The 12183-nt window shown below is 46.8% G+C and overlaps 1 protein-coding gene across 2 annotated transcripts in view; it reads left to right on the top strand.

The window, feature by feature from the left end:
- LOC120020931 (collagen alpha-1(V) chain-like) overlaps positions 1-12183 on the top strand; it is a 138616-nt gene that overhangs the window by 105056 nt on the left and 21377 nt on the right. For both annotated transcript variants that reach the window (XM_038964575.1, XM_038964574.1), the window contains 14 exons: positions 2498-2605; positions 4451-4504; positions 4905-4958; positions 6053-6097; positions 6337-6390; positions 6519-6563; positions 6703-6756; positions 6909-6962; positions 7080-7133; positions 7918-8115; positions 8330-8383; positions 9418-9525; positions 9865-9972; positions 11991-12098. In XM_038964575.1, the coding sequence (XP_038820503.1) occupies positions 2498-2605; positions 4451-4504; positions 4905-4958; positions 6053-6097; positions 6337-6390; positions 6519-6563; positions 6703-6756; positions 6909-6962; positions 7080-7133; positions 7918-8115; positions 8330-8383; positions 9418-9525; positions 9865-9972; positions 11991-12098 (1098 nt within the window). The remainder of the gene's footprint in view (positions 1-2497; positions 2606-4450; positions 4505-4904; positions 4959-6052; positions 6098-6336; positions 6391-6518; positions 6564-6702; positions 6757-6908; positions 6963-7079; positions 7134-7917; positions 8116-8329; positions 8384-9417; positions 9526-9864; positions 9973-11990; positions 12099-12183) is intronic.

Raw genomic sequence — 12183 nt, 5'->3', positions numbered from 1 at the left:
GGAGAGGAGAGGAGAGGGATTTGAGATGGGGAAGAGAGGAGAAGAGAGAGGGATTTGAGAGGGGGAAGAGAGGAGAGGAGAGGGATTTGAGAGGGGGAAGAGAGGAGAAGAGAGAGGGATTTGAGGGGGGGAAGAGAGAGGGATTTGAGGGGGGGAAGAGAGAGGAGAAGAGAGAGGGATTTGAGAGGGGGAAGAGAGGGGGAAGAGAGAGGGGAAAGAGAGGAGAAGAGAGAGGGATTTGAGAGGGGGAAGAGAGGAGAAGAGAGAGGGATTTGAGAGGGGGAAGAGAGGAGAGGAGAGGGATTTTAGAGGGGGAAGAGAGGGGGAAGAGAGAGGGATTTGAGAGGGGAAAGAGAGGAGAAGAGAGAGGGATTTGAGAGGGGGAAGAGAGGGGAAGAGAGAGGGATTTGAGAGTAGGAAGAGAGGAGAAGAGAGAGGGATTTGAGAGGGGGAAGAGAGGAGATGAGAGATGGATTTGAGAGGGGAAAGAGAGGAGAAGAGAGAGGGATTTGAGAGGGGAAGAGAGATGGAGTTGAGAGGGGGAAGAAAGGAGAAGAGAGAGGAGAAGAGAGAGAGATTTGAGAGAGCCCTGTTCTCGAGAGGAGGCTCCCGGCATGGACCGGAATGTAATTGTCTACTTGTGTTGCGTGCTTATGAGTGTGCGTGCGTTAGAGAGCGAGAACTGAGTCTGTTTGATTAACTTTTTAGCATGAGTTACAATGTGTGAGTGTCAAGCTGGAAGAGACAGAGTCTTTGTGATTACTGTGATGTGTTTGTGCATATGTAAGTGGGCACATACGTGTGAAGTGTGTGTGTGTGTGTGTGTGACGGCGAGTCTACGGGGGACTGTTCATGGTCCACTGGGTCGGCACGGCAAATTGTCAGAGCCAGTTTGTACCCTGCCGTTTAGAGTTGTGCTCTGCCTCATAGCAGCCTTAGGACAGCACCACTAACCCACCAGAGGATGAATACACTTAAAGTGGGAGGAAATAAAAGTCCTATTATATCACACAGTCAGCTTGACAGACAGACAGACAGACAGACAGACAGACAGACAGACAGACAGACAGACAGACAGACAGACAGACAGACAGACAGACAGACAGACAGACAGACAGACAGACAGACAGACAGAGAGCAGGGGAAATGGCCTCATTTGATTCCTTAAGCAGTTACAGAGCATCAGAGACTGAGCTGCTCGACACCCACTGTCTGAAGGGCTGGACCCGGAGGAGCAGGTGTCATGACTGAAACGGGGACTGAGACGGTGTGAGGATGAGACGGTGTCATGACTGAAACGGGGACTGAAACGGTGTGAGGATGAGACGATGTCATGACTGAAAAAGTGTTTGGAACAATCGGAGGATGATATTTCAGTTTGCTGGGCCTGTAAGAGCAGGTGTCATGACCGTGACTGGAGTGATGTGGGTATGGTAGGGCATTCTGAAGGACCTGGGAAGCAGGTGTCATGACCGTGACTGGAGTGATGTGGGTATGGTAGGGCATTCTGAAGGACCTGGGAAGCAGGTGTCATGACCGTGACTGGAGTGATGTGGGTATGGTAGGGCATTCTGAAGGACCTGGGAAGCAGGTGTCATGACCGTGACTGGAGTGATGTGGGTATGGTAGGGCATTCTGAAGGACCTGGGAAGCAGGTGTCATGACCGTGACTGGAGTGATGTGGGTATGGTAGGGTATTCTGAAGGACCTGGGAAGCAGGTGTCATGACCGTGACTGGAGTGATGTGGGTATGGTAGGGTATTCTGAAGGACCTGGGAAGCAGGTGTCATGACCGTGACTGGAGTGATGTGGGTATGGTAGGGTATTCTGAAGGACCTGGGAAGCAGGTGTCATGACCGTGACTGGAGTGATGTGGGTATGGTAGGGCATTCTGAAGGACCTGGGAAGCAGGTGTCATGACCGTGACTGGAGTGATGTGGGTATGGTAGGGTATTCTGAAGGACCTGGGAAGCAGGTGTCATGACCGTGACTGGAGTGATGTGGGTATGGTAGGGTATTCTGAAGGACCTGGGAAGCAGGTGTCATGACCGTGTCTGGAGTGATGTGGGTATGGTAGGGTATTCTGAAGGACCTGGGAAGCAGGTGTCATGGCTCTATGATAAGACATGACACGATACACTCGTGGGAAAAAGGGTTCCAAAAGGGTTCTTTGGCTGTCCGCATACAAGAACCTTTTTGGTTCCAGGTAAAACCCTTTTGGGTTCCATGTAGAACTCTCTGTGAAAAGGGTTCTATATGGACCCAAAAACAGTTATTCAAAGGGTTCTCCTATGTAGAAACCCCACCAAAGCTTTTAGGTTCTAGATATCACATTTTTTCTAAGTGTTCATTAAGATAGAAGATATGGTATGATTCGGTTAGTAAATCAACCACATGAAATGCCACAATCCGTGAATCTAGGATACAATCTGTTACTCTGAGAAATAGTATGACAAAATATGAGACTCCCCTGAGAACCTGGTTATGTGTTATCCAGGGTGAGCTGGGACCTGCAGGACCCAGAGGAGAGGACGGACCTGAGGGGCCCAAGGGTCGCTCCGGTCTCCCTGGAGATGCTGGCCCTCTCGGACCCAACGGCGAAAAGGTGAGTCGTCTTTGCCCTTGTGACAAACTTCACATCCACTGTAAGTAATGGTGACCAACTCCTCATACACTGTAAGTAATGGTGACCAACTCCTCATACACTGTAAGTAATGGTGACCAACTCCTCATCCACTGTAAGTAATGGTGACCAACTCCTCATACACTGTAAGTAATGGTGACCAACTCCTCATCCACTGTAAGTAATGGTGACCAACTCCTCATCCACTGTAAGTAATGGTGACCAACTCCTCATCCACTGTAAGTAATGGTGACCAACTCCTCATACACTGTAAGTAATGGTGACCAACTCCTCATCCACTGTAAGTAATGGTGACCAACTCCTCATACACTGTAAGTAATGGTGACCAACTCCTCATACACTGTAAGTAATGGTGACCAACTCCTCATACACTGTAAGTAATGGTGACCAACTCCTCATACACTGTAAGTAATGGTGACCAACTCCTCATACACTGTAAGTAATGGTGACCAACTCCTCATACACTGTAAGTAATGGTGACCAACTCCTCATCCACTGTAAGTAATGGTGACCAACTCCTCATACACTGTAAGTAATGGTGACCAACTCCTCATACACTGTAAGTAATGGTGACCAACTCCTCATACACTGTAAGTAATGGTGACCAACTCCTCATACACTGTAAGTAATGGTGACCAACTCCTCATACACTGTAAAACCAAGTGTTTAGGATCTGAACACATAACTCAGCACTTTTCCATAACAATTTTTAAACACATCAAGGCATTTAGAATTTCAATGAGAACACATCACAGTGTTTAAACCTGCAAGTCACAATACGCTGGATTGTGAAGTGAATAGTAATTCCTGTCGTAATATAGGCAACAATTTGAATTTTTTTATCACCTACAACCTGCACTCAGAATGACTGCTATGGTGAAATAGGTACCAAACAATACTTATACCATTGAAACTGGAACAACCATCTCAGTAATGGGTGCAATAACTCCAACCCCCTTACAGATTGTATTAGTTTAGAAAAATGTATACGATCAATCGATCAATATGTATGAGGAAACATAGATATTAAAACAACTATTCTAAAAATCATCCTGCAACAAAGCATGCTGGGAAATATGATAATGTGGCCCCTCCCACGTACTCTGAGAGACAATAGAAAAGTAAACACTAGTGTTTCAAATCCGAACACTTAGGGGATATATTGTTCTTCTGGTTGGAAACTGACAGGAAAAAGCTGTTTTTCATGTTTTATCTTGCGTTCTAAACGCCTGTGTTTAAGATGAGAACACTTATTGGCAAATTTAAATGCCCAATTTATTAGTTTTAAACACTGCCTATACACATGTAGGGTATTTTCTATCTATAACCAGTGAAACACTGGAGTGACTTATTTCTATAAATTAAAACAAGGACAAATCGTTTTATAGCTTGAAGACAAAGTAGTTGCGAGATGTTTCATTTTCCTTAGTGTAGTGTGTCTCTCTCTACTGTAATTTAGTAATTGGGAATCAGAATAATTTAATCGAATTCCCCAGAGAAACTATCTTAAGAAGTGGAACGTAGAGAGAGAGTTTCCTCTTCCCACGTCCAGCCCACATCTAGCAGGATGAGGGTGTAAACAAAACAGATTGGCTTCAGATTGGCCTGACCCAGAAAAGGGGGGAATGGTAAAAGATAGGAAAATAGATGGAGGAGATACACAGGACTTAATGAATACTTAAACCCATGACATTCAAGCAAAGTCACTTTGTGACAACTGTAGATGTACAAAAAGGATTTATAAATAAATGTGTTTCATTGATTGATATACTGATGGGGAATTTGTTTTGTGTTCCTCTCTCACAGGGCAAACTGGGCGTTCCAGGGTTGCCAGGATACCCCGGAAGACAAGGGCCAAAGGTAAGTCCCCTTTTCCTCCCAGAATCCCTTTCTTTCTCTATCTTTATCATAGTGGACTCTTCAAGGAGGCACTTCTGAAGGCCCCCTTGATTGAACATGGCGTTATTGATGGACCGGTCTGACTGCCCAGCGGGGCACCGCTCTGACGCAGGCGGGGCGCAGGGAGGTCATGTTTGAACCTCCCTGATCAAAGGGGGCAGGATTTAGCCATGCCTTTTGGTGTCAGACAGACGCCCATTGAACGAGCGCTACCCAAAATGCATCACTGCTGCCTACAACAGCACTTTCCCTTTACACCGCTCAACGTCTTTGTTGCTCGCCTTTGACGAACATGGGATTTAATCTCTTTTGCCTCTCTCTCTCTCTCTCTCTATCCCTCCTTTCTTTTTTATCAAAACAGGGATCTCAGGGATTCCAAGGTTTCCCCGGAGCCAACGGAGAGAAAGGAGCAAGGGTAGGTCTGAGAAAAGCGCACCTGTCAAAGTTTTGGTGCTGAGTGTTAGTATCCTTACGTTTGAAGTTATAGTTGCATATCTGCTCTACATACCTACAAAAAAACTCGGTGGATGTGTGAGCCGGCCCAGTGCATTTCACTTTGAAGTTTTAGTCTATCCACCCCTTAGAGTTTTGGATCAATACTGAATCAGACCAATGGAGACGGGGTTTATTATCTCTCTAGTGCGAATTCAAAAGACACAGGGACTTTTAGTCAACGGGAAGAAGATTAAACCAAGGACAAAAAGACTGTTGTATTCCTTCTTCATTACCATCCTTACATAAGAGCATTGAAAAGCACCACACAGGTAATTTATCACATTGTACAGTGCTCGGCGCAATGTTTCATTTTCTTTTAAAAGAGACGGGTCGTTCGTTTGGTCCGGAGAGTAATGCTTTGTTTTGTGTTTCCTCGACGTACGACACAGAAAGCGTTTCATCTTCTGTTGCTGAAACATGAGACTTTATGAGGCAGAAGGCCTAACTCTTCGACGTAGAGCGATGGTCGTCACATTACCACCAGTTTCATTGCTGTCATTTGTAAATCGGAAACCCACACACAGCCATAATCCTTTTCTTTGTTCACTTGACGTACAGTAAGGAAGTACGGCCTCATATTGCCGTGTGAAATATGTCTTATTATATAGCATTGTTTCGCCGATCTACCTCACTGTTCTCTCGCCCAATAACAGCTTTGAATATGTAAAGCCTTGTATCTAGTTTCATTATGAAAAATGTTTCCAAATTAAAAGCCTTTGTTCGCTCCCATGAGACAAAGACAAAGAAAGAGTCTTACCGTAGATAGGTGAATACATTACATTTAAATGTAAGTCATTTAGCAGACACTCTCATCTAGAGGGACCCAGCGCGACGGTTGACTGAGGAATACGTCTCAATGTTAGTTGAAGTAGCCGTGGTGACAGTGAGAATGGGACCTATTTATGCTACAGGTCTAGTTGATCTGATTGGTTAGATAGGTCAGGGCGGTCTCAAATGCATTACCATGGCGACATGTGACCTCTGACCCTCTGTATTTCTTATGGTTCCTCACAGGGGCTTGCAGGGAAGGCTGGCCCAAGAGGACAGAGAGGACCAACGGTAAGTCTACCGCTTCTTTGACCTCCACTATCCGCTGGCGATATACTGTAGGCAACCATGACAACGGTGTGTCCAGGTGACACAGGTTATGGTATATTCCCTTGGCCCTCCAATAGGAAGTTAAGTGAATGAAAGGGGAACGTCCTCTAATGGTGAAGGATATCTTCCGAGTGTTGTAACGACTTTATTGGTATTCCTCCCTCCTGACGTTCCTTCTCTTTTTCTTTCTCTCCTCCCAGGGGCCTCGTGGAGAGAGGGGACCAAGGGGACCAACAGGAAAAGCTGGACCAAAGGTGAGTTGGGGTGTCTTCCAATATGACATGGCTCACGTAATGCCTCACTATCATACAGTGGTATGATCTCTTGTCTGTCATTGGCTGAGTCCTTTCTGACCACTTCCTGTTTCCTTCCTGTCTCCCAGGGTACCTCAGGAAGTGACGGCCCTCCAGGACCTCCCGGTGAGAGGGTATGTACTAGAGCATCCCTCACTCAAATACCTATTCATCTGTATGTATGATCCATTTCCAATAGTGGTTATTGATAACTGATGGATTGATTGATTGATAAATGATTGATTGACTGTATCGTCTGCTTGTGTGTTTCAGGGTCTTCCAGGGCCTCAGGGACCAACAGGATTCCCCGGACCAAAGGGCCCACCCGTAAGACCCCCCCCCCCCCCCAAAAAAAAATGACAACACAACACTTGAACACACACACAATAATGCCTGTCCTCTGTTTAAGTCTATAGTGTTTTAACGGTGGACTAGTGCGTATGTGTAGCATTACTGAGGTTCTCTTTCTGTGTTTTCAGGGCCCCGCTGGGAAAGATGGTCTGCCCGGACACCCTGGACAGAGAGGAGAGACTGTGAGTGAACACTCTGTTGTGGTCCTGTCCCTAGTGTCATAGGCCAGAGTTTCACTTCTCCCGAACCTCATACATACAACCTTCTTATACCGCTCTTATTCTCTCTTCTCCTCGCAGGGTTTCCAAGGCAAGACTGGCCCACCTGGACCCCCAGGAGTGGTCGGACCTCAGGTGAGTTCCGTCACGCACCGCCACAATACTAACACACACGTATCCCGCTGTATCATATCTCTCTGTGATACTGGGAGGAAAAACACACCCAATACAATACCTTTCAGTGGACTGGCCTCGTCAACAGGTAGACGTGGACAGATCATGTCTGTATAGGAGTAGTAGCTGACTGATGAGCTAATAAGTAGCGTGGCGCGACTCGCATCGTGTCAACGCGGTCTGCACTCTGAACTAGTCTCCGATTTAGAAGGAGAGGATGGAAACCAGAAGTGTTCGGCCAAGATACTAAGATTATTTCTGATTGTGGGCAGGATGTGTCACAAGAGTGTGATAAGGGTGACTTACAGGTGTCGTAAGGCAGTCATAGTGAGTTTTAGCTATGTTTGTTGTGCACCCAGAAGGGATTTTCTGTTATCCGTATCTGGTTAGAGGTGACTGTCAGTGTTGTTTATCCTCTTAGATATTAGCACTAGGCTGTTCATTCATTATGCATGCTTAGTCAACAGCCATTTCCACCCAAGAGCTTCTCTCCTAATGCTAATTGAGAACATTACATGCATTGATGCTATTATTCTGGCAGATGGATGACGCCTTCGTGGAGTGACTAGCGAATACCGGGGGTTAGCTGCCTCCCACTCTCTCACACTCTGTCACTCTGTACTCATACTGTGCAGACACCCCGATTGACTTTGTTGTCGTATTCATGTTACCGCACTCTCTCTTTCTCTCTGTTTCTCTCTCCTTCTTTCTCTCTCTCTCTCTCTCTCTCTCTCTCCATCCACAGGGCCCCACAGGTGAGACGGGTCCAATGGGAGAACGTGGCCACCCCGGACCCCCAGGCCCGCCCGGTGAGCAGGGTCTTCCTGGATCTGCTGGTAAAGAGGGAGCTAAGGGTGACCCAGGTCCCGCTGGCCCGGCTGGTAAGGACGGTCCCCCTGGTCTGAGAGGGTTCCCAGGAGAGAGAGGTCTACCCGGACCAGTGGTAAGTAGCACACACCTCATATCATTTCTGTCTTATCTCTGGATAAATACGATTCAGATCAATCCAAATAAGTTTGTTGCTGCCTTTGTTGTGTTAACCTGAGATTCCCACACCAGGATTCTGGGATAGATAGAGGGGGGTCCGCCCGGCATTAACCAAGGATGAGGTGCACGGTGCGTCCTCTAAAGATTTGTGTCTCTCTGTCTCTCGACAGGGGGCTCACGGCCTGAAAGGGAGTGAAGGCCCCAACGGCCCGCCTGGACCTGCTGTGAGTACAGATGATTAGCACACATCCACCAACATCCTCTCTTCAACTCTCACTCCCTGCACGCTATCAATATTTCTCTCTCCGTCGTGCCATCGTTATCCCTCTTTCTTTTGTTCTATTTCTCTCTATTTATTTCGTACACACACTGACTGTGGGAATACGGTTCATAGCTGAGCACATCAGTTGTGTTAAGATGCAGCACGTCATGTGTCGGTGATATTCATCGTTTGATAATTAGTTACGCAGTACAGGTTTCCACCTACTTAGTAGATTTGCGTGATGTACAGGTTCTACTCTAAACATGTTGTATGCACCTATCAAGGCACAAGGCGAGACCCAAATGCAGACACAGAGGAGGCAGATGGCTGGAGTCTTACAATGTGTATTAATCCAAAGGAAATAGGCAAGCGAATGGTCGTGGACAGGCAAAAAGGTCAAACCATTTCAGAGTCCAGGAGGTACAGAGTGGCGGACAGGCTCGTGGTCAAGGCAGGCAGAATGGTCAGGCAGGCGGGTACAGAGTCCAGAAACAGGCAAGGGTCAAAACCGGGAGGACTAGAAAAAGGAGAATGCAAAAAGCAGGAGAACGGGAAAACCGCTGGTTGACTTGGAAACATACAAGATGAACTGGCACAGAGAGACAGGAAACACAGGGATAAATACACTGGGGAAAACAAGCGACACCTGGAGTGAGGTGGAGACAATCACAAGGACAGGTGAAACAGGTCAGGGCGTGACAGTACCTGTTGTAGACTAGTACGCCCTGGATTTACAGAAAGTGTAGAGGTATCAAGGTAGTGCCAATGTAGGTCAATGAAGGCAGAGCCAGGAATATAATGTCTAGAATGAGCATTATGTAACATTTACATGACACTACAAAAATTCCATGGCAGCCATGTTAACGCCCCATTAACATCACATGTAAGAACAATGTTTGAAATACTTAAAGTTGCCCAACTCTCTAAATGTATGGCTCTGGTTTCAGGTAGTACAAGTAGCGAGCTGTAGTGACCGTGTCTCTCCCTGTGTTCTAGGGTTCCCCTGGTGAGCGTGGTCCTGCTGGCACAGCGGGACCCACCGGACTCCCCGGACGACCAGGACCTCAGGGACCCCCAGGACCCGCAGGAGAGAAGGGTGGACCGGTAAGACCCAGTTCAGTCCAGCCTGGTTCTGGCCACGTCACTAGTTTAAACATGAAGCCTGTTGTTGGGAAACAAACGTATTTCTCTCAGCTACGGTATATCCCCAGGGCTGTCTTAGCCTCCTCGTTAGAATTGATCTGTTGTACAGTGCAGCAGTTGTTTGCGTCAATTCCTTTCTAATTCAATCAATTCAGGAAGTAAACATTTTACTTTCCGAATTGACCGAATTTAAACGGAATGGATCCCAACCCTGCAGTACATTAAGTCTCTCCAGAAGATAATATCTGGTACATGGCTGAAATTGAATGGAATGTAATGTGCTGTACAAATGTGTTATAGGGAGAGAAAGGACCACAAGGCCCCGCTGGTAGAGACGGTGTCCAGGGACCGGTGGGTCTGCCTGGCCCCGCTGGACCTCTTGGATCCCCAGGAGAGGATGGAGACAAGGTGGGTTGGCTCGCTGAGGGAAGAGTAGTGTGTGTGTGTGTGGGTGGGTGTGGGTGTGCGACTGAATGTATATAAAAGTGATCACGTATGTGCTCGCACACACAAAAACACACTCGACGTGATGATTTAGATCAAAGTCAGAACGCGTCCGGGCTTCCGTATTTTGACCCTTTCCTTAGTGGTGTTGACAGGCAGTGTTTTCCCTGGCTCACAGGTCTTTAAGTCTTTCATGCTGACTTAAAGCTGAACCCGTTATGTCGCTCAATTGTTGTATTTTTCAGATGGTAGAGAGATGCCCTGCTATTAGTATGCCAACTCACAGGCAGGAGGAACAACTCTCCTACACACTGAGACACTCTGAGACACTCTGAGACACACTGACACAGAGAGAGAGACAGAGAGAGACAGAGAGACAGAGAGACAGAGATAGCAAGATAAACATTTGTGTGAAGATCAGCTGTAATTGAATCTCGTATCCTTGGAGGACTGAGGTATTTGACATTCCGATAGAGAGAGAGACACACACACACACACACAACGAAGATCTCGCTAACATTATCCACAGTCTCATTATAAGGCCTTTACCACTGGGAACAGAGAGGAGAACTCCACAGAAGCAATAACCACGTGACCAGCTATCCTCTGGGTTGGCTTAGGGAAAGTCTGATTTCCCATCATTTTAAACACTCAAAGAATGTGAATGCGTTTGAATGTGCCTAACGGTGTGATGTGCTGGTGTCATTTTTTAAATTTGTTGTTGAAATGCAGTGCGAAGAAGATGTGAATGGGATCCGTGACAGGCCGCTAGTCTTTTGTCACAGAGAGACAACAAACCCGTTCTAGGATGTGACTCTGAGTTATGACAGTGTGTCAGCGAATTTTATTTGAAGTTGACAATGACATATCAAAAGCCCTGAGACCGGTCTTATATCCCTGCCAAGCACACAGTCACACACACACATCTTCATTTAGATCAGAGGAGGCTGGTGGGAGGAGCTATAGGAGGACGGGCTCATTGTAATGGCTGGAATGGAATAAATGGAACCAGAGTCAAACATGTGGTTTCCATACGTTTAATGTGTTTGATACCGTTCCAATTATTCCATTCCGGTATTTATAATGAGCCCACCCACCTATAGCTTCTCCCACCAGCCTCCTCTGACTTAGATGAACACACAAACTCAACAGGATGGAAGCTATAGGTGACCAACTTTGCCATGTTCGCACACCAGCCGGCTGAAGCTAATTGGCAAAATAATTTGGATAACTATTACAAACCTGCTAACACAGACAAGAGACACCCAAATAAAACCACACCCCGAAACCCCGAAACCAACTCACGCTTGAATTCAGTCATGGCCGCTAGCATTTCTTAATGAACCAAATCTAAGAGCCAAATCTAAGATGATGCCAAATCAGGAAGTGCAGCTTCCTACCACTTGGCTTAGACCTCTTGACCCCTTTGGGAACATAGGGCATCCACCATGGCTCTTCTAGTACTTTGAGATATACATAACAGAGGACTCGGACAGTATTGGGACACATAGTAGTTACGTATCTGTTCCTGCAGAGAAAATGCCCATGGTTTACATCAGTCCAGAGCGGATGGCAAGATCTATTTACCATGTTGCTGAACTCAGAGACAAAAAGTGTGACATATCAAAAGCCCTGAGACCGGTCTTATATCCCTGCCAAGCACACAGTCACACACACACATCTTCATTTAGATCAGAGGAGGCTGGTGGGAGGAGCTATAGGAGGACGGGCTCATTGTAATGGCTGGAATGGAATAAATGGAACCAGAGTCAAACATGTGGTTTCCATACGTTTAATGTGTTTGATACCGTTCCAATTATTCCATTCCGGTATTTATAATGAGCCCACCCACCTATAGCTTCTCCCACCAGCCTCCTCTGACTTAGATGAACACACAAACTCAACAGGATGGAAGTGAGTTGACGCAACGGGATTCATTGAGTTGTGTTGACTGGCCTTGTCGTCTTGGTTTCTATCACCAGGGAGAGATCGGAGAGCCAGGCCAGAAGGGAAGCAAAGGAGACAAAGGAGAGCATGGTCCACCTGGTCCTACTGGTCCCCAAGGCCCAGTCGGAGCGCCTGGTCCTGCTGTAAGTATCCAGCTGAACCCCCCCCCCAGTTTATTAGATCTGGAGGCGACCATTGTATATATGATGTCACTTCTGGCCTACAGTA

This window comes from Salvelinus namaycush, chromosome 26 (genome assembly GCF_016432855.1).
Source record: "Salvelinus namaycush isolate Seneca chromosome 26, SaNama_1.0, whole genome shotgun sequence".
Classification (NCBI taxonomy): Eukaryota; Metazoa; Chordata; class Actinopteri; order Salmoniformes; family Salmonidae; genus Salvelinus; species Salvelinus namaycush.
This window is presented reverse-complemented; position numbering and strand designations above follow the sequence as displayed.